Here is a 22,039-nt window from a genome sequence, read left to right as displayed (position 1 = left end):
GACAAATAAATCAGCAATAAAATCGGTAAGCATAAATATGTCAGCTTTTTCCTTGTAAACTTTGAAAGCTATGGCACTGAAACATTGCCATATATATACATGTCTTGGCAATGACAGCTCATGTAAAAGGCTATCAGCTAAGTCTCTGTGTTGCCATGGTTTCATGGGTACTACATCACAGAAATATGTTTATGCGCACAGTAACCTCTGACATTTTAACACACTACTTTGCAACTAGAACTTGGCTGGTGCAGTTTGGTTTCTATCTTATCAGGGATAATCTACAGCAAGAATTATATGCGAATGAATAAAAGAAATAAAGAAAGAATAAGAACAAAAGAAAGAAGTACATATGTGTATGAATGAAAGAATAAATGATACAACACGACCATCCCTCCCAAAACATGTTAAAGAATGCAAAAGTATAGTTAGAGCACATGTTAACATCTGCTGTCCTTTTTAAAAAATCTTCTTTAAGACATTTATGTTTACATTAATAATAAATTCAGTTATCTTATTGCATGTGGAGAATTGCATGGACATTAGCAAAATGTTAACTGACTCAGTCACACACCCTAGAAAACCCAGAAAGTTTAAAACTATCACAAAATGTTGTAAACAACTTTCCAGTTTTGTCAAATAATAAGATCAACAAGAAAGAAAGAAGTAATAGATCTATAACTTTCAAGCTTCACAAGCATCAATGGTGGATCAGATCAGATTGGCGATATGTCATATTTTTCACTGACCTCAAATACACCTTAATACCTTCTTTTTCAGATTGTGAAACTATCCCTATTACTTGCAAACACATTTCTCCTGATAGCATATTCCCCTCGTAAGAATTAAAGGTACGTGTGGAAGATGTTTTTGAAGTAATAACTAGAAACACTCAAACAACACCGTGTGATATTTCAATGGCGGAGCAAAACACATCGGCCATATGTCATATTTTTAACACACCTCAAACACACCCTAACAATTTTTTTAAGTCATAAAACTATCTCTACAACTTGCAAATACCTATTAACCAAAGGTATGTTTTGCTTCTAAAAATGGCGTGAAAGTGTGAAAGACGTTTTTATCTACACAATTTAGTCTATCTTCGTGGTGAATCAAGAACGGAAACCAGTGAGCTATAACATACCGACTTGAAAATGAAACCTACTGTCTTAATACTGACAGTAATAACAATTATTTGACTTAAACTGAAGTGGCAACACAGTTAACTTATCACCATAGTTATCTTCTACCTGTAGGTTTTCAGTTGTCAAAACACTCAGAGAATTTAATCAGTTGTTGAAAATAAACCGGGCTCAATCTTAAATACTATGCTGCTGCCATATTGCTACACTTTGCACATGACGACCTGAGGCATATGTTCAGGGGCTTTTTGAGGACTTTCCTCTCCCTCTGTTTATAGTCTACCTGATCCTAGGTTGCACCTAGTATAAGTAAGTTAACATATCTTAAAAACAGCCCTGGAATGACCATATTAACAGTGTAAATTTGTCACAGCAATGACCACTGATTAAATGACACTCCAATTTGGTATGTGCTCATTGTAGTCGACAGTACCATGGGCAGCCATGGCAAACTAACATGACCTGCACTACTGCAAGGCTATTCTTGCATAGCTCACTTTTCAAAAGGACATAAGGTTTCATGTAACACACACTCCCTCCAAAATATTCATTAATATTCAGTTCTGGTGACCACAATTAACAAACAAAATTCATGACTGGCTACGGTTTGATTCACCGAATATGTGAATAAATCGTAACAGCCTTATTGTACACCACATATTGCACATCAAAAACAAACTTTTGAAAATATGGCCACTTCTACTGTTAATAATTTTAAGAATCCTTCCCTTTTTTCACCATGAACAGTAAAATCAGTCTACTGCACTGAAGCTGCTCAGTCACATTAACATCACCTCCATTCACTTACACTGCTCCGAGTAGCGGTGAGATATCTTGCCCAAGTCTATGAGGTAGCGCTCTAGGACATCGGTGAGCAATTCAAGGGGAGACGACTGCGTAGCATTCCATCCTAGATTCTGACACAGCTGAGCTATGCAGATTCGCAGCATCCTGCGACAATACTCTGTAGCCATCCTGAAAAGTACATATACTAAAAAGTATTACAAGTTTTCACTTTGCTAACAGCTTTACATTACCTGACATGCAAACCTTGACTTGAGATGAGAACGTTCATGCTCCTGACATTTACCTGTAACAAGCCACCAAACAGTAGTCATCTCTGATGACTTCTGCATGTTAACTTAGCTAGTGTACACTGATTTTAGCATGGATCATTGGATGTAGACATGTCACTCTAAAGATTCAGTTCACACTCAAGAAACACAACTGGCTTGTACGGGTGTAGTTTGTGCTTACTCCCATGGGAAACATTATCAGCTGTTGAAGTTTCCAAATGAAATGCCTTTGTGAACATGTCCACCAATTTCAGGTAGGATCAATGATTACCTGATTATAGCAGTAACATAGGGATACCAATAACACTTCATTGACGGTGCATTCATTGTTATGCATGTTCCTTGGGTCATTGTGTGTTATGCTAACAGTGTCAGCTACATCATTATTCAATGTTATCTACAAGTTGACTACCTGCTAGTGTAACCAGCTGCACCCGGTCATGTGAGGCTGTGATAGAAAAGTCTTCTGTCCGATCCTATCATCCAGTAACACTTTATCCATGCTAGGCAGAATAAACTGAGCGCCCACAAGGCATTGCACACTCTCGTCCTTTAACTTGCCTTAAATATGTGCAGTAAACTGCAATTGTTAAAGCTAATGAATAAATTGAATTGGGTCATGCGGATGTAATCGATGGCCAATCAGTATTGTTAGCTGTGCCGGCTTCATGATTGTGTCCACACAGCAATCTGCCAATGTCCAAAAGTTCAAGGACAGGGAATAAAAACTCCATCCACGGATATGTCAGGCAATAGATAGCAATATTCGTCGGACTCCAAAAGACACGGATATTCAAGATATCAAAAGCATTTATGCAAAAGTGTGTAACATAGCACAATACTATGCAAAGGCGGTTAAATTGGTGTCAAATGCGCCTTCTATCACAACAATCTTGACCGACTTTTCTTGACAGAGTTAATTCCCTTTCCGAAATGCTATTCCCAACACTACTAACTAAATATTTACTGATGCCTGTTGAATTCAACAAAGCACACATACATTTTAAGCAATGATTCGCCTGTACAGAGAGCAAAACTAAAGGTATGGCTCCTTGATGTTTTCCACCTGAAAAGCCCTGCATGTTGTGCTAAACAGAAGTTCAAACAAACAGTTTGATAGGATGATTTTCATGTATTTAAAAATCATCATGTACGACATAAATTTTGGCGCGAAACCAGAGCCACTCCTGAAACGGGTTGAACACACTGTGTAAACAATATGTTGTTTCCATGAATGAAAACCTGGACTGTCAGCAGTAAAATTTCACGTCATCTTTAGTACACATATGAATCGATTTATCAAATGGTTATAGCTTTGTATTTTATAAACGAGCAACACTGATAAATTAAATTACAACAACAATATATTTGGGTAAAGGAATGACATACATATTAATTAATTTTAAATCAACGCATCAGGTAAGGTATTAAATGATGATTTTCCTAACAATATTGTCGATATACGTCCCTTACAACAAATTGTTGTCTATTAATCTATTATTTGTGTCTATTAATCAAGTCTCTACAACCAAATGTAAGTTTTCAGCGAGCTTTCTAGTTTTCAGCTACTTCTGTACAGTGTTTGACATGTTTATACAAGTGATTTATAATGGTGCCTCTTCAACATTTTTCTGTCGCGGATGGTGGATGGGAAAATGGGGTTTTGTGCGTTCTCTTTGTCGCGGCAGATGTGGAACTAGAGATGCAGTTAGTGTAGTGTAACCCTAACCCTAACCCAGATATGGAACTAGAGATGCAGTTAGTGTAGTGTAACCCTAACCCTAACCCTAACCCTAACCCTAACCCAGATATGGAACTAGAGATGCAGTTAGTGTAGGGATATCTGAACGACGAAGAAGCCAGTTTGTTTACATAACTGTCAACGGGTTCATATATGGTTGGTGCGTCGACTTCGGATCGGCTCATGGATAGGATGACTGGAGAATTACATACATGCAATACTTTGACGAAGACAAATGATGAATACGTTGGTGAGACGAGGACATAGTTCAGTTGTTCAGACTTCTTTAGTTGGTTTCACAAGACATGACAAACAAGTATACATGAATGAGGTGAGCGGACTTCCAGCTCAACCCCAGGGCCTTTCCTGCGAGCGGCATAATCCTGCTCACGGTCGTCCCTACAAAGACAATCGGAATGCCGGTCTCCACACTCACATCTCACGTCCAGTATAGATGTGAGCATACATATACATAGTTTTTAACAACAATAGACAGGCAAAGATTCAACAATGGACAGATAGAGAAACTAATAGCATTTCCTTCTGCAGTTGATGTGATGACAGACACAGCCAAGGGGGATGACCAATAAAGGCTATAAATGTCATATACAGTAATTAATGGAAGTGACAAAGAGGAACAAGGTAGCTGACAAAGCAATGTACTCTGCGGTAGTGATAAAGATCAAGATTGCAGAATAATAATAATAACTAAATATCATATAGCCTGGCTACATAGTTTTTGGCTGTCCTGAAGTAGACACTATAACAACTTCCCCCTGTTCCGTAAAGCTTGGACCCCAATCTTAAATAAATTGAGTCCAAACTGATAGGAGAGAAGCTATGCAAATACCAACAGTGCGAATCAGCACATAATCACTGCAAAGTGATTCTTGACGTCGTTAACATCCCGTGCAGCAAGTATATCTATGCATCGACGGTAAGAGAGTGATCATCTTGTCAATCTGACACCGGAAAAATAATCCAAGGATCATTGCAATGTACAATTCACATTCAGGTATTGGCTACTTCGGACAGTTTCAAGAAATCTTTCAAAGTCTGGGCAGGATATTCAAATCTGGAGTCTGGCTTTGTGGTGAGGCCCAGTACTAAATAATGCGTCATAAAAGTACAAATTAAACATCTCAGCAAATATTTCACATTAAGAAATTTGAAACCAGGAGTCTAGCTTTATCGCGCGACTCAGACTTGTGGGTACTGTTGCCCTTTTAAGTATGATGGGTGCTCTTCCCGTGTCTGTGACGGAGCTTGCCCATATAGTGTGGGTGCTATGCCCAATAAAAAAAATAATACTCCTACAATGGGGGCTATTCCTTTGTCGTTGACAGAGCTTGCCCATATATTGTGGGTGCTATGCCCAATAAAGAAGTATTAATAACAACCCTACTCTGACTTCAAAATTCTAAAATGCTGAATATTGCTTTGCTGTTAATGCCTTACTATTGACACATGATAAAAATGTGGTTATGGGTATCTGGAGAAAACAACATTCCTATTCTGACTTCATTCTGTATCTATATAAGTAATCAATGTTCACATGCACGAAATACAATATGGTATAGACATAAGAAGGTAGTAATGTACTGATCTATGATCAAACATACCTGGTTGCACTTATCAACAACAACACAATGTCTATGTCGAAGATGTTCATAAGGTGGCTTCTGGATGAATGAAGTAGACACTATAACATAACTAAGAATGAGATATTCCTTGCACAGACATAGATATAGTTGTTAGTATAGTAGTATCATGTAGCGTTTATGACAGAATGTCACGGGTCTTTGTGCAGCACTTCCAGATGTAACTACCACAATTCAGGAGTAGTATTACGAACGATATTATTTCAAACCCTTTCGATGATATTTGGATCTTCTTACAAAACTGGTCATTTGACAAATTTTGACACTGATTGTATCAACCGGTGTGATTCACCGACCATCAGACGACGATTACTTCCAGATGTTTATCGGAACATAATTTTATATTTTACTGTTGATTAATGATGACCATCAATTATCATGTACCGTGATCGTGGCAAACTTACCATTTAGAATTGCATTGCAGCTGCAACACTAACTTGCATCCAAGCTGAATGTGTTAATGTTTGGAAACAGAAATCATACGTCCTAAAAATTAGGGTGACAACACAACTCCCCAGCCCTCTCCAGTCCACTCCCAGACATTGTCCGCTCCCAGACATTGTCCACTCCAAACATTGTCCACTTGTTATGTGTATGGTGGCAAGAAAATGGACACATTATGAACTTTGAATGACTGTTCTACTAACACGAAAAGCCTCTGAAAGTGGAACGTTGGGGGTTCCTGTGCATATAAAGTTTAGTGAGAGGTGCGCAAGATCATTGTAGGGGTGGAGCTGGTGTCAACAGCATCACGATGGCGATGCCTCCGTGTATTTCTACATTAGAGATCGGCACATCGCAAAAATGGTACTATCATCTCCATTGTATGACATTTCATATCAAATGTCTTTGTTTTGTCTAACCATGCCTGGAAATGAGGTACAAGTCTATAAGCGCACAATTCGCAGAGTGATTACTAAGACGGTATATAATTACGCTCAGGCGCGGGGTGAACGTGTTTGGGGTAAAATGATTCGCTGGAACAATGTAGTTTGCAGAGAGAAACGAAAGTGCCAGCAAATTTAAGTAAAACTAACTCAATGTCGAACAGCCAAGTTCTATGGACAGTCAACTTCTTTATTGCAATGGATGCGACGTGTCGGTGTAGGTACCAACACCGTTAACAAGCAAGTGATTCCTTCCTTTATACAACTTCTCAAATGCCTTTCAAAGAAGTTACCTCAAAACCGACTTATTCAAATGTTCATTCAAGTTTTAAGCGTGATGAGATGAGATGAGATATCAGTTTAAGTTCGATGTGCCATCTCAACGCAGACACGGTAGCATTTACCTGATTGCAAAAAAACCCAAAACAAAACAACAACAACAAAAAAACAACAACAAGAAAACATGGCCTAATTAGGATTAACAGACTTAAGCAATAATACCATTCTCTGCGTATACGTAATTAGTTATGATGAAACAACTCTTGATTATGGGTGAAACGACCTCTAATATGGGATGAATTGACTTAGTTTGGAATTGGGATGAAACGACCGGTGCGAAACGAACCGGAATCATTCCCGCCTTCACATGTCTGAAGACCCGACACAGAACAACTACGAGACTTTGTGAGGTACCTGGAGACAAAGTGAGTGACCTCAGGCCTGTACACACTGGGGTCCCTCTCTGTGTTCCGGCATGCCGTCAGGTCCATGAACTAGAGGGATAGCACAGGCGGGTAACAAGAAGTAAGATGCCGGATTTCCATGTTATGTTCATAAAGTGAGGCTGGCCAAGTAAAAACTCAAGTGCGCCTGGTACTGGGGGGTCTTCTATGACGAGACAACAGAAAGAAATTCAAAAAGATTCACGAGAGACTTCTTCACCTCTGGACACAGTACAGAACCACGGAACTCCACACAGGTTCATTCCTGTCCAAGGCAGGGACTCGCTATCGCAATCGAATGAAGTCACTCGATCAAACACAGCTAATATGAACATTTGCTGACACAATTATCCAAACAATCTGCATGTATACATAGATGAATAAAATATTGGAACAACTGTATAGTTTGATAATAATAGGTGTTTTTTGTTTTGCTGGGGTGAAACAATTTCTAAATAAGGTGAAACTGTATCAGGTGACATGGACATAACTGTCAAATAATTCTTGGACATTCTCGAATGGTTAAAGACACCCTTGTTAAATGATACTCCGACTCCCTCAAACGATTAAAGACGCCCTTGTCAGTGGATTAAAGACAGCTTTGTCAATTTGTTGAAGACTGCTTAGTGAAAAGGTCTATAGACACGCTAGTCAGTGAGTTACTAACACCTTAGGTTAATGATTATAGACACCCAGCTCAGTGAATTACAGGCACCCAAGTCAATGGGTCACAGATACTTTATTCAAAAGGTTACACACACTCTTGTTAATTAATTACAGACACCCAAGCCAATGGGTCACAGACACCCAGGTCAATGGGTTACAGGCACCAAATGGCGATAAGAAAGGTAATTTATGAGCCTGCAGCACCTTTCATCTTATCCATCTTCCACCAGATGTAACATCATTTCTTCACTTATCAAGACACTGTCGCAGGCATAGCTACCTTTGCCCTCTGCATATTTACCGAAAGGAAGCCTGCCTGTCCACGTCATGTGTAACATATAATGTGTTGATCGAAAGTAGTACTTAACTACTTTCTACGCATGCTCGGATGCGGCAAGTGCTTGTGGGACATATTTATGACGCCGGGTAAAGCACAGGTATGCATAGTGTATGCGTGATTACAATCCGTTGTATGTGAATTCTCCTCTGAGTGTTCGTCTGTTGCACAATAATCAAATGTAACTGCATTGTTTCAGTTGTACGTTATTGCCTTACGTGAATGAGTTACTGACGTTCTCACAAGGTGAAGATACCGGACCTTGACAACCCAAACACTTCAACTTCTGTTGTAAACACATTCAACAGAAAGCAGAGAATGGGGTTCTTCGATAGGCTGGCCCAACTCCTTGGGTTGAGAAAGAAGGAGGCGAACGTTCTTGTCGTTGGATTGGATAACTGTGGTAAAACATCAATAATCAATCACTTGAAACCTGAAGACTCCCAGAACACACACATCGTGCCAACAGTTGGATTCAGTGTTGAAAAGCTGAAGAATAAGAGCCTCCAGTTTACTATATTTGACATGTCAGGGCAGGGTCGCTACCGGAACCTTTGGGAACATTACTACAAAGAATGCCATGGCATTATCTTTGTTATAGATAGTGCAGATAAACTGAGGATGGTGGTTGCCAAGGACGAACTGGACGGGCTCCTACAACATCAAGACATCAGAAACCGAAGGATACCTGTGCTTTTTTTCGCGAACAAAATGGATTTGAGGGATGCTTTATCAAGTGTGAAGTGTTCTAACGTAATGGGTCTTTTAAGTATCAAAGATAAGCCTTGGCATATATGTGCTAGCAATGCTCTCACAGGGGAGGGCCTCCACGAGGGTGTTGAGTGGTTGACAGACCAGATTAATGACTTAGTTAGTGGAAAGAAATGATCGCCACTGCCAATATTAATGAATGTATTTCAAGAAAGATTTGTCAACACGATCTTTATAGTTCCAACTTGTATATCTGTACATGATTGAATAGCTATTACAGTTATGCGAGTGTGATGAAATAATTTTTTTTATCATTTTATATGATGCCAATCGTTTCCTGTGCATATGTAAATGTTATAGATCGACAGAAAATTGGAGTACATTTTTTTATTGAAAATAGCTTTTACTGGAAAAGAGAATCTAAAACAACACCTGAAACGTTTTGATGAAGTTGTTAATGTGCAGCACATTGTAATTGGTGTACACAACAAATGGAGTGTATGTGTCAGAAATGTGAAGAGCAACAGCAAGTAAGAAGTAAGGTGTACAACATGAAGAACATGGTTTAATAATTTGAAACTGTGTAAACAGTTGGTCCACCGACATGTGTCCTGGTTATAGGTGGTAACTAAATGGTTTAGAGAGGCCAGGGTTTGTGACTTGGTTCATGGTATGTCAGTGTGGTTGTTTTTTTTGCTCTGTCCCAATCACACTGTAGTGTCTGATCCAACATTGAATGTTTACAGTTGGGATATTGTATATGTGTAGTAACAATTTAAACCCACTGATCCTTACAATAATACAGATGTACAGGTGCTTTATTGAAAAGATGTTTTTTTTCTACACCTGCTCCAGTTCTATGTGACATGTTTTGTTATTTTCTATGGATTAGTAGCTGCAAGTATCCTGTTGGTGTCACTTGAAAATCTCTTCAAAATAAAAACACATCCGAGCTGTGTTGCCATTGTTGGTCATTAAGTGAAAAAAAAAGAAGTAATTGCTGTTTTCCTTAAAACTGTTGCTTTGTAGGACATTTACCATTCTCAGGTACAATCTGATCTACTGTAGGTGTATTATATATATTGCGCAGGTTTCATTTCAATGCTTTTCATGCAAAAGATTTTACCGTGAAAATTTATACACAGTGAATTAACCTTGATTCATTCACTCTGCACATACTCGCCTCTGAGTTGTTACCATAACATGTTAAGTTTGAAGAGAAATCCTATTGCCGAATTCACAAAAATAGCAATGTATTTAGTGGTAACCATTGAAATTGCCCAATTTCGACCAATCATAGCAACAGGTGGTTTGATACAAAACAATGAAATTACTTGGAAAGAAATAATACAGCAGTATTTTATTTATTCATTAAGATTTTAATCCTGCATATCACAAAATCTTTGCAATCATTTGGATCTGGATGTCCAGGTGTCTTGGTGGTAGATGCTTTTTTTAACAACATTCGCAATGCTATCGTGAGACCATCAGAATTTGGAACATAACACTGACATATTTTTCATCTCTTTATGTAGTAAACCATCATATCTCACTTCCTAAGTACCTAATACTTCCATGAGTAAATGAATTACTGTATATATCACACAGGTAGGGATTTGGTGCGAGTAAGCATTACATGTTTCCTGACAGGTTAAGCTACTCTGGTTGCTTTCATTGCTATTAGTGGCAGCCTAACAGACAGCCGGCAGTTCTGGCAATTACTGATTGGGCGAATAATTGACCATGTGATGTAGTTAAATCTGTCATTCCGTAAAATTGGCACCAAGCCAAAAAAGGATGTTCACAGTATGTAAGCCAAATGACGTTGATAATAAGCAATTCACGTTGGTCTCACAATATGTCAAAATATATGTTTACATTTCAAGCTTGGAAAAGTATTGCACGCCTTCCATTTGTTATGTACATTTTCTCTATATTCTTTGATATTTAATCAAAGTTTGTAAAAACTTGTGTAATGTACTTTGTGGAGAATGGAATGCTGTTATTTTACAGTTTCATTGTTTCAGGAATCACGTATTGATTGAATCAATATGAATGTATGTACATAACACTGTACATTTTTTTGCAAGACCCTTCTACAGGTTATAGGTGACCTGACTCAAAACTAAGTTAACTTATGTCAAGATTTGTGTCTACATTATTGATTGTAGACATCTGGGACTCCGAGAACATGAGGACAGGGACTTCTGTTCAAGAGATATGAATCACCATTCAATAAGGTCACTAACATTTGAAACTGTTTATTAGATGTCTAGACAAGTCTGTAGTTAACACTGACTAGCTGTTCGATTTCCCCAAGGAGTTGTTATTGGATGGTGTGTGGACTGGCTTAATTCCACCTTCATAGTCATACATCATTGTGAGAACATAATCATTAGGATGGAACTCTGCAAAAGTTGGTTGTTTTTACCATTGTCTCACATTAATGTACTTGTTTCAGGACTGAGATACTGCTTGGAGAATACTTAATGTTTGCCACTTCTAAAGGCACTAAAGGTTCACAAGTTTATAACCAGTGTAAAGTTGTTATTTCTGATGGGTGTTATTGTCATGCCTCACAAATTTGTCATTTTCACTTTTACTACTGATAAACAAATTGTAATCATTGCAATACTGAGATGCTACCAAGACACCTTTTGTACATATTTTGTATCAGGATAGCTGTATGTCAGCTGTTGTATTATTTTTCTACCTTTTGGGATCATTTAGATTTACATTCCAGACGCACACAAACTGTGATATTCAACATGTAACCAAATATGACAGCAAGGTGCCACATTGAGAATATTGTTTGTGAAGTAGAATCATTGGACATGGTTTGTCCAGAATGTGGTGAGTGAACTTTGCCATCCATTTATGAGTGTTGCATGGCACTACTGGAGCAGTCAGGGTTGGATGGTTAACAAGTGAATATCTGTTGGCGTGTAAAATAAGTGAGCTAACAGAAACAGGATGCTCTCAAATGAAAATCTTGTGTCAAATCACAAAATCAGATTGTTTCTTTCTAAGCTGGTTGAATTTTAATGTTGAATTCTTTTTTAAAGACTTGGATTATGAAATTAGTCTCTTGACACTGTTGAAATGTGACTGCCTTGCCTTCAGAAAAGCAGCAGAGGTTTCAAGTTTCCTACTTGTGCACTTGGGCTTAGTGAATATTGAATATTATTATTTATTGTATAGTTGCGACTGGTGTTACTTGGATCATTCAGGCTCAGATTAGAAGTATAGACCATGATAGGCAGGTAGAATGTGTGTGGATGGGAAAAGCAGACGTGTCTTATAAAATTGTATTATCAGTGTGAACAGACTAATTTGATAAGTATGGTTATGCATTTCATTCTGGATAGATATTGCTATATATTTTAAATTTCCAAATTCATACTTTAGAATAGAGGCACATAGTAGACTAGTACTGTAGATCACCTCATCGGACAACACCACAAAAAGTACCAAAAATCTTGAGCCATTTTATGATCCAAGTATCATGCTACATTTGCTTCAATTGAAGATTATATCACAATCCGTCCACCTGTGTACACAGTGTTTAACATATTGATTGTTTAAAGAGCCAATACTTTGTTGTCTACTTTCATAAATATATTGTGTTGGAAATACAATGAAACCTGCCTGGTCTTACTTTCTTCAGAAGTAGTGGTGGAATGATCACTGTGGATGACATCTGACACTCTCTCTTTCTATGTATTATACCATCATCAGGCCCTGGTCTGCTGATCGTGGGCTCCAATGCCACATCTTTCCTTAGTATTACCCAGCTTTATATAATTGGTCCTGGGTTTCACCAGCAGGTGGTAGACATACTTTTATATTACCCTCTTTTTGACATCTCTCAGCAAATGGGGCAAAGGTTGATTTTACCTAAGGGTTGTTTTGCACCTTGGATTTCCTCCCATTTTCTGCTGTGAAATGACTGACATATTGTCTGATCTGACACCAAAGAAACATGTTCAATACCAGTGGGATGGTCACATAGAAAGGGTGATCATGCCTAGACTGTGTTGACAGTGATGCAGTATTGTTTAGGCTATATTTGCATTATTCACCATTCATGCAACAACTTTCTGGTCTTCTCTCTCTTAATACTTGTGGCAGCACATATGGAATCGTTTATATTGTGGCAGTAGTTGTTATTATACACCAACTGAGGTGCGGTGGGGTACTTGGGGATAGAATTAGTCCTAGCAACCTACAGTCCATTTGGGTCAAAAGGGGATGGATGAATTGCAATCTTGAAACTAGTAAACATACAGAGCTCAATGAAATTCTGATCAGAAAACAGACCAACTGGTTGAGGTTTTAGCAGAATTGTGTCCTATAAGTGTAAAAGTTAAATACAAATTAACATAAAAAATCCTGACACAGTTCACTAAGTGTTATGAGGGAGGACTGCAGAGAAAGGGACAGCGTGATGTTGGAGAAGCATGTATACAAATGCCGGCAGAGTTATAGATTCATTTATCAATCTTTCCTCGTATACCTGGCTCTTCCTTCCTTTGCACGCTTCAGAGATGACAATCTCAATGAGTATGTGAGACTTCATCCTCATGAACAACAATCTGTGATGCTGTGCCAGGGTCATGATGACTGTCCAGTGTACTGAACCCAGGGTTTTAGCTCAACTTTTCAACATATGGGTCCTGGGCACTGTGTCTCATGATGACTGTCCAGTGTACTGAACCCAGGGTTTTAGCTCAACTTTTCAACATATGGGTCCCGGACACTGTGTCTCATGATGACCATCCAGTGTACTTAACCCTGCATTTGACAATCATGGCTGCTAACAAACACACACATGAACAGGAAGTCAACAGGTATATTTCATGACAATCAGGTGTAATTACCTTCCATGGCTATAGACAACTTGAACAGGCAGTCAGCATGTGTATTTCATTATAATCAGTTGTAAGTAACCTCTACAGTTGTTGACAGACACCACATACATTAACAGGCAGTCAGCATGTGTATTTCATGAAAAATCAGGTGTACTTAACTTCCATTGTTGTTGACAGACAACATAGGGATTGACCACAGTCAAAATATGCACTCGCGTCAATGTTCCGGGCAGCTGAACTTATTACTACACACACATAAGAGTATCTAAGGTGAGACAGTTGTCTGGAGTTGAGAAATAACTTATTTTGTGAAAGGCCTGATAGCATCCTGATTAGTGAACTATTTTCAATTACATTTGGTAATGCCCGAATGTCAAGATCAGTAGCTGATTATGCTGTTAAATCACTGGCTTGCCACTGACAGCAGTACAACCTGGAACTGACAATATGAAGGGAGAGTCATTTCTTTACTAAAAGCATTTCAAGACAATCACTTGTACTCGGTCTGCAGAAGTTAGCAGGAATTAAGGGGATGTTTTAGTTTGAAAATGACATCGATCATTTTACAAGATGACTTGTTGAATAAATACTGTGCAGTTTTGGGGGTGTAAGCATCACATGGTCTTGAAAACTGCCACTGACAGACTGTCACAACTCTTGATGAGGACGCTCCTGCAACAAAACATACATTTCAACACCTCACCTCAAGTGTACAGTGTAAAAGAGCATATGGCAGAGAAAACCATAATTCTCAGAAATGTTTGGCAGCAGCTGAAACAAGGAAATCATTAAATACAATGAATGAACCAGTGAATGAAATCAACAACAGCATACATAAAAGTTGTCAAATGTACATATAAATTATGGTTTCCATCGTTTTGTGTGATCATGTAATGCAAGTCAAGTCACAAACAAATGACATCTCGGCTTTCACCGCCTCTATTTTCATGTTTGGACATGATGTTTAAACCAAAATCATATTCACGAAGAATTTTAGTCACAGGTCATAACCCAGTATAATAATCCATCAAGTTCCATAATTTAAGCATATGTATCGATTTCTTGCTTGACACGTTCAGAATACGCATTATTTTATTGAAAACTTTCATCTACATCTAAAATGTTTTCATTTTCAAGGATGGTATCCATTACTGTAATATGATTGACTGCCTTGGGCCACGTGCCTGATTTTGACCAATCACAATCCTTATAGCAGACTATGGAGGAAAAAGTGTCATTAGAAACCAGTCTTTATACAATAAAATCACTTCTTACAACTGTAAAAGTACTCTCGGCAAGGGTACATTTAGTTAATATTCAAAGCCTTTGAACGGTACCGGTCATAGAACAAATTATGTCACGTTATTCATACAAAGCTTCGGAAACAGAGATTTTCTGTTGTGTCATGTCACCGAGTGGAAAGACACCTATATGAGGAAATTGGAGACCATACATACCATTTAAGAAATTTTTTATGATAATATTCCGATTATAGTATTTTCCGAATAAAATTGATATTTTATACTTATCCTGACTCATCCTTAATTGCTTACCTCCTCTTCCCTGGTGAAGGTAGTGGAACAGCTGAAATCCCTTGCAGTTCCCTTCTAAAATAAGTGGATGTAAAAATACACTCACCCACACCCACACAAGTATCTTCATTACGAGTACATGGTCATAATCACTCATGCTAGTCTGTTTAAGACGTGTGCATGGACTTTCCACCATTATACTACGCAGGGCGTCAGGCTTCCACAAGTCACGTGAAGTAAAACAGGTAAGTGAACTCTGCGCCTTCGGAGAACTGTTAGTTGCTGAGCAACGACAAGAGGCCTAAACTGTGACTTCCAAAAGTCTCCATTATAGTTGATAGCGAGTAATTCCCATGTAGCGCTAGTGGAGAGGCCAAGGCTCTGACTTCATGTGGGTTGGAAGCTTGTGGAGGTCCCAATCCTGCTGCTTTATAAGGCTCTCAATATAACAGCTCTGATCCATACTGAGATAGTGTTGTGGGATACTTTCGTAAGTGTCTCAGTGCATATAGGGGTAAACAGGTGCTTGAAACATTGCCTTCTTGACTTAGTACGTGCAATGGATATCTTCAATGCTCTGACTGGACTTAATGATAAGTATGAGTAAAAATCTATGTTCTTTTGATCTTCCAACTTGAAGGAGCGTAGCAAGGCAAGTAGCTCAGGTACTTTAGTCAGCTTGGTCCCCGTTTCCATGGAGACAACTGAGCTGAGAGCTGCGAAGTATGTAGATAATGTAGAGCCGTTCAGACCTCTGAAAAGTAGTAGGCGACATAAATATTCTGCTATCTGCAGATATGTTGCCTTCATTGCTGTGAAGCATTTCTTAGTGTATGTCTCAAACCGCTTCCACTTGTCATCAAAAAGGGTGCGAGTGGATTTCCGCAAGGCTAAGGTAACTACTTTCGCTGCTCTCGCCAAGTATCTTCTGTGTTTTAAACAGATTTTCCCAATCTGGTAGTAGTAGTGATGGCTGTCGTAACTCCTCTATGATTGTTGGAAACCAATGTCTCATTGGCCAGTAAGGCGCAACCAAAGTCAGTTGTAGCCTCCTGGTCTGTTATGTTTTCTTGATGACTTTTGGTAGCAGCACTGGAGGGGGAAATGTGAATACATTTAGTCCTTCCCATGGGATACTGAGAGCGTCTGTTGCCCAGACTAACAGATCTGGTACAGGTGATACAAAGGTTGTAGTCTGTTTGTGGAACCCTGTTGCAAATAAGTCTATTTGTGGCGATCCAAATGTCTGGCTGATTAATTGAAACGCCTCTCGAAGCAACATCCTTCTGTTGGTGATGGATGAAGAGGATGAGATAAGGCGTCTGCCACGATGTTGCGGACATCTGGTATGTGACATGCTTTTATTTGGAGATTCAGACTGTCGACCATATCGAAGAGTTGAAACAACAGGTGTAGTAGACATGGCGATCTCATTGACCCTTGCTTGTTTAAGTAAAAAGCATGTTGGCATCTGGCTGCCTGTCCGATCATGCCTGTCACTCATTGCTGCAAGCCTCGTGATAGGGAACGTTGAGTCTGCTGTTAGAAGACCTCTATGCTGCCTGACGAATCAAATGACTCTGTAAAATGTTAATCTAGTGCTTAATTGACATCTTTCCAGCGTTGAAAGTCACCAACGACTTCCTGATTCTGGGACAATAACACCACATTCTGCGCAGGGGTTGTCTCTCAGGGGCCAATCAGATTGTAGACATGACGTCACCGGTGTAGCTGACAACTTGTAATGAAATCTTGTTCAAACAGTGATTCCCTTGCTAGCATTTAGGCTTGTCCGTAACCATGCTGTTTGGGGAGCACATGTCTAGATGAGTAAAAGTGCGGAAAAGAACTTCCGTCGCTTGAAGCTGATGAAGACAAATTGTTTTCCAGGTAGATGTGTCGGAATTTTTTTCCCCCGAAGATAATACTGTCATCTCTTGTGATCGGAGGTGTAGTTTGCAGTGGTATGTTGTAGATGTCTCGGAAAATCTTCATGACACATTCATCGTTGAGAATTCCCCAATTCTTCCAGTAGAGTTGAAAACATCCACTCACTTGAGACGGTTGTATGGGAACAGCTGAAGGTGGAAAACTCCAGTCATTCCAACCCTGATCTTCAATGTTTCCCTCCTGAACGCTTTGGTATTTAACTTCTTATCCCTCTCTCTCTGGACTCTGGAGAACTTGGACTTGTTAGTGTAATGCTGACTTGTCTGCTGAAGCACCGTTGTCAAGGTGACAATGGACTTGATCATCATCACTTCTCTGGAGTCATAGGAGATCATCCTCACTACCTCTTCAATCTTGTTGAGGAAGTAGATTCAGTCCCGCAGTAGTTGAGACGAGGTGTTCGGATGTAAATTTCTGATCCTTCTTCTGAGTGACGAAAGTTGATAGGATCATTCACTCTTCCTCGTTCGCAGGATTGCTGAACTTGAGATGAGAGTCTCATTGACGGCTCTAAATCGAACCTGGAGGGCTCCATATGGTGAAGAAGGAAATGACGAGCGTTGAAAGGTGGCAAAGGTTGTTGTTGAAACTTGGTTGCTGACTTGAATGCCGTAGATAACATCTCAGAAATCGTAAATATTGGAGCTATCGGCAGAAACGTCAACGCATGCCTTCCTTCTTCATCCTATAAGTGTTGGGTTTGTTGGAATCCTTGGATGGTGAGACTAAGTCCAGACTATTCGTGATTCACGATGTGACTTCCGAGTCAAAGAAGAGAGCTGTCAGTAATATCTGTCTTCATCCTTCCGTGAGTGCGACGCATTCAATGGATGCCAACGATCCTTCTTATGTGAGTCAAGTTCTGAAGGGGACAACAAGTACTGACAGCGCCTTCGACAAGCTGGGGAGACTGATGAAGATCTTCACTGTTGACGAGTAGACCATTGAGCTTCCTCACTCACGTGAGCATAGTTACCCACGTGAGTGCACTCGCCCGTGCTGGTGAACTCACTCGACATAGGAGGATCTCCCTTCAAACTGCGACGGAATGATAAGGATGACGGTGACAATCTTCCTGAACAGGTGCATGCATACGTCTCCTCTTCATCCTCTGGAGTGAGTGCAGATCTAGTTTAGTGCTCACCCAGAACAGCAGTCGACGTAGTTAAAGAATAAAGTCTGTTGCATAAAGGCGTCTGCGTCGAACGGCTGTGTTGAGTGCAGTCACAGCTGACTCGTAGAGATGTCTGCTGTGATGGCTGCTGAAGAAGTCTGCGTTGTCTGACAACCAGGAGTGGTGACGATGCAGTCGTGGCCGATCTAGGAGTAGTCGACGTAGTTGAAGATTGTAGTCTTCGTTGAAGATTGTAGGCTTCATTCTTCTTCAACATGACCTTCCCAAGCTCATGTTGCATGAAGGCGTCTGTGTCGAACGGCTGCGACAGCTGACTCATAGAGATGTCTATGACCAAGGCTGCTGACAAAGTCTACATTGTCTGACGACCTGGAGTTGTCTATGCCGGTTGACATTCTGCTCGAAGTGTAGCATCAACGCTGGTTCATAGTAGATATGTTGTTCCTGTAGCGGGACGATCTTGTCACTGAAGGACTAAATCGTCAAAGAATGTTGATTCTGCAACGACTTTGTTGCAGACGACTTCGTCTTCGACCACGAGGTGATCTAGACTTCTTAGGCTTCTTATACAATAAATTCTGAAACAGATAAATTTCTGCAAGTTTCACAGCAAATAGTGGAAGAACATAAGGGATTACACACCGGAGAAACTAAGAGCGGGTCAACCGCTGACAGCTGTAATCTACACTGTAAACACGATTTCATCAACTGACACTAAGTCTCGGTTGACAAAATATGTGCTATATCAACACACAATAATCACAAATAAACAAATTGTTAAAATTATTAAAATCTAAATATTTTAGATATTTAAATACTTACCTTACCATAGGTCTTATGCATATTACCTCAAGCTTCGCTAGAAGAGATCAGACAGTCGTTGATTCGCCATTCCCTAGATGGCTACCTCATGTAATCTACGAATGTAGTCACGGAAGTGACGTGATCTCCCCACTCGCGCAAGCGCGAACAATCCAAAAATCACTTTTACTGGCAACAGGAAGGTCCAAAGAGTCCAGAGTGGGGAGGAGCATCCAGCGTTGGGAGGGAGTCACCGCCCTATGGTAAGGTAAGTATTTAAATATCTAAAATATTTAGATTTTAATAAATTTTTAACTTACCTTACCATAGGTCTTATGCATATGGCTTCGACAGATGGATGGTGGTGTGGACTCCGGAGGACCATCCCTCAGCAACCAGTGCACATGCATTAGGAGAACCTGGGAGACCCATGTCAACAGTCACAGGACAAACCTGGAAGCAGGACAAAGAGTAACCCAAGGGAACTCCAAAGAAAAAAACGACGCACCCTGAAGGTGAGGTTAATCTCAAGACCAACGGTAATTATTACCTAAAGAGCAGCCGGCTGGGTAAGTTGCTGGGCAACCACCAACGGACTGTAGTCCCTCCATGTCCTCAACTGCCAAGTCCCCCAGGTAGTGGAAAGTGAAGGCAGTAGACCACTTCCAAAAGCAGCCTTCCATAGTTTGTGGCACTATGCAATTACTATGGAGGGCCAAGGTAGATGCCAACGCTCTGATCTCGTGTGGGTTGTTCGCCACTGGATGAGGTAGATGCTTGGCATTAAAAGCCGTCAGGATCGTAGATCGAAGCCATAAGTCCTGTGTTCCTGTTCACCTCCCCTTGCAGGTAGTCGAAAGTGGGATGAACATTCTTTTACGGGGACGTCTCTTAGAGGCCAACTTCCGGATGTAACATCTGAGGGCTCGAACGAGACACAGCAGCACCTCCTCTAAGTCATGTTGTCCAAAGACTGAAGATGCAGGAGGAATGGAGAACAGCCTGTCTGACTGTCCAGGGAGCTGATTCTTGGCCACAAAATCCCACAGGAGACCCAAGGAGGCTTGTCCATGCCTTGACTGCTCAAAGCGAACCTGTGTGACGTCCAGGGCATGAATTTCACTAACTCTAGCCGCAGTAGCCAATGCTAGAAGGAAGACCTTTTTAGACAAATACATGAAGGAGGCTTCCTCTAAAGGCTCATACAGAGGTCCTCTAAGATGTTGTAGGACGATGTTGAGGTCCCAAGCTGGAGGATGAAGCTTAAGTTTCTGGTCCTCCAATTTGAAAGGCTTGAGTAGCGCAATAAGCTGTGGTGTCTTGGAAATCTGTTTATCTGCTTTAATCGCCAAGAAGGAGTTCAAAGCCGACAGATAAGTCCCCAAAGTACTGCCTCTAAGATGCTTGCAGTTATGCAGGAACAGGAGGAAGTTCGCTAAAAACTGTGGAGAAGCTGTCATAGGATCTTGCGATCTTGAACACAAAAACTCTCAAATGAGCGTCACATGTCGTCATATAAGGACCTAGCGGACATACAATGCACACAAGCTAGGACGCTTGCCACTCAGAGAAGTAGCCTTTAACTCTCAATGCCTTCTGCAGATGACCCAACCGTGAAGATGAAATCTCAGCGGGTCCAGATGAAGCTGCCGACTGTGCGGATGTTGAAGCAGATGTAACTTATCTGGAAGCTGGTACGACTCTCTGCTGGTGAGACTACGCAGGTCGGGGAACCATGACCTGGCTGGCCACCAAGGCGCGACCAAAGGCAGTCGCAGGTTCTGAGTCTGCTTGACCTTGGCGACCACTTCTGAGAGAAGGGCTGATGGTGGAAACGAGTAAGCGTCCAGACCTTCCCATGACAGGGACATCGCATCGATCGTCCACGCCTGCAGGTCCACTGAGTGGAAATCCTGTGCTCCCGGGTGATTAACTTCGCCACTTGAGATGAGTACCCCTTGGCCCTCAAGACTTTCACAGATGGTCCAGGCACAAAGATGAAATTGCGGCGGATCCAGGTGCAGTGTCCGATTGTGAGGATGGTACAACAATTGGTCCCACTCTAGAATCTGATTATTTGAAAGTGTCTCGACACACAATATTCTCTGTTGGTGATATACGTAGGGGGCGAGATAAGGCATCTGCCATGAAGATGCAGGCTCCTGGTATGAGAGATACTTTTATTTGGAGGATCAGACTCGACAAGAAGTGTAGTAGAGGTCGAGGCCTCCTTGACCCTTGATTACCTAGAAGGCTACCAGAGAGTTGTCCGTAAGGATCATCAGTAGCTTGTCTCTCGGTGCTGTCAACCAATGATAGACATGCATCACCGCTTTCATCTTCAACTGGGTGATGTGAAGAGATAGATCTCCTCTCTTCCAGAATCCTGCTGCAACCTCCTTGACTAGATAGGCACTCCTCCTTGACTAGATAGGCACTCAATCCTTGGAGAGACGTGTCTACCTAAAGATGGTTGTTGAATGACGGCTCTAATATGTAAGTTCCTATGCAAACATAAGCCAGCGAGTCTACCACCGGTGTGGTGTTGAGACGTCCAATGTCGTAAACCTGTCTTGAAATCATGATCCAGAAATGTAATAGTAGACGTCTACGTCTGATCATATCCTGAGGTGAAGTGAGCAAATCGAGTAGACATTATTACTGACACCGTGACAACGGGCAGAGTACAGCTTGTGTATAACATCGCCTTGAACTTCGACTCCCGAACCTGGGACGGCGATGTGATGAATCAAATCCCGCGGAGTTAGATTCTCAAGTCATCCAAGCTGACTTAACGGCCTGAT

The 22,039-nt window shown here is 40.6% G+C and overlaps 3 protein-coding genes across 4 annotated transcripts in view; 1 reads left to right on the top strand and 2 right to left on the bottom strand.

The window, feature by feature from the left end:
* LOC137295603 (transcription initiation factor TFIID subunit 3-like) overlaps window positions 1-3,151 on the bottom strand; it is a 67,179-nt gene extending 64,028 nt beyond the window's left edge. The window contains exons 1-2 of the mRNA XM_067827035.1: window positions 2,634-3,151; window positions 1,954-2,120 (exon numbers count right to left, since the gene is read on the bottom strand). Coding sequence (XP_067683136.1) covers window positions 1,954-2,119 — 166 coding nt within the window. The 5' untranslated portion in view covers window position 2,120; window positions 2,634-3,151. The remainder of the gene's footprint in view (window positions 1-1,953; window positions 2,121-2,633) is intronic.
* Window positions 3,152-8,491: 5,340 nt separating this feature from the next.
* On the top strand, window positions 8,492-11,468 carry LOC137295517 (ADP-ribosylation factor-like protein 6). The gene has a single exon (XM_067826884.1). It carries the CDS (start codon window positions 8,554-8,556, stop codon window positions 9,121-9,123), a length of 570 nt encoding a protein of 189 aa, XP_067682985.1. The 5' UTR covers window positions 8,492-8,553; the 3' UTR covers window positions 9,124-11,468.
* A 2,316-nt stretch (window positions 11,469-13,784) lies between these two features.
* Window positions 13,785-22,039, bottom strand: part of LOC137295519 (ragulator complex protein LAMTOR5-like) — a 44,572-nt gene continuing 36,317 nt past the window's right edge. For both annotated transcript variants that reach the window (XM_067826886.1, XM_067826885.1), the window contains exon 4: window positions 13,785-14,489. In XM_067826886.1, coding sequence (XP_067682987.1) covers window positions 14,432-14,489 — 58 coding nt within the window. In that variant the 3' untranslated portion in view covers window positions 13,785-14,431. The remainder of the gene's footprint in view (window positions 14,490-22,039) is intronic.

Source organism: Haliotis asinina, chromosome 9 (genome assembly GCF_037392515.1).
Source record: "Haliotis asinina isolate JCU_RB_2024 chromosome 9, JCU_Hal_asi_v2, whole genome shotgun sequence".
Taxonomy (NCBI): Eukaryota; Metazoa; Mollusca; class Gastropoda; order Lepetellida; family Haliotidae; genus Haliotis; species Haliotis asinina.
This window is presented reverse-complemented; position numbering and strand designations above follow the sequence as displayed.

Excerpts from the sequence above, each read along its gene's own strand:
- LOC137295517 (XM_067826884.1), top strand. The coding sequence starts at position 8,554 with ATGGGGTTCTTCGATAGGCTGGCCCAACTCCTTGGGTTGAGAAAGAAG.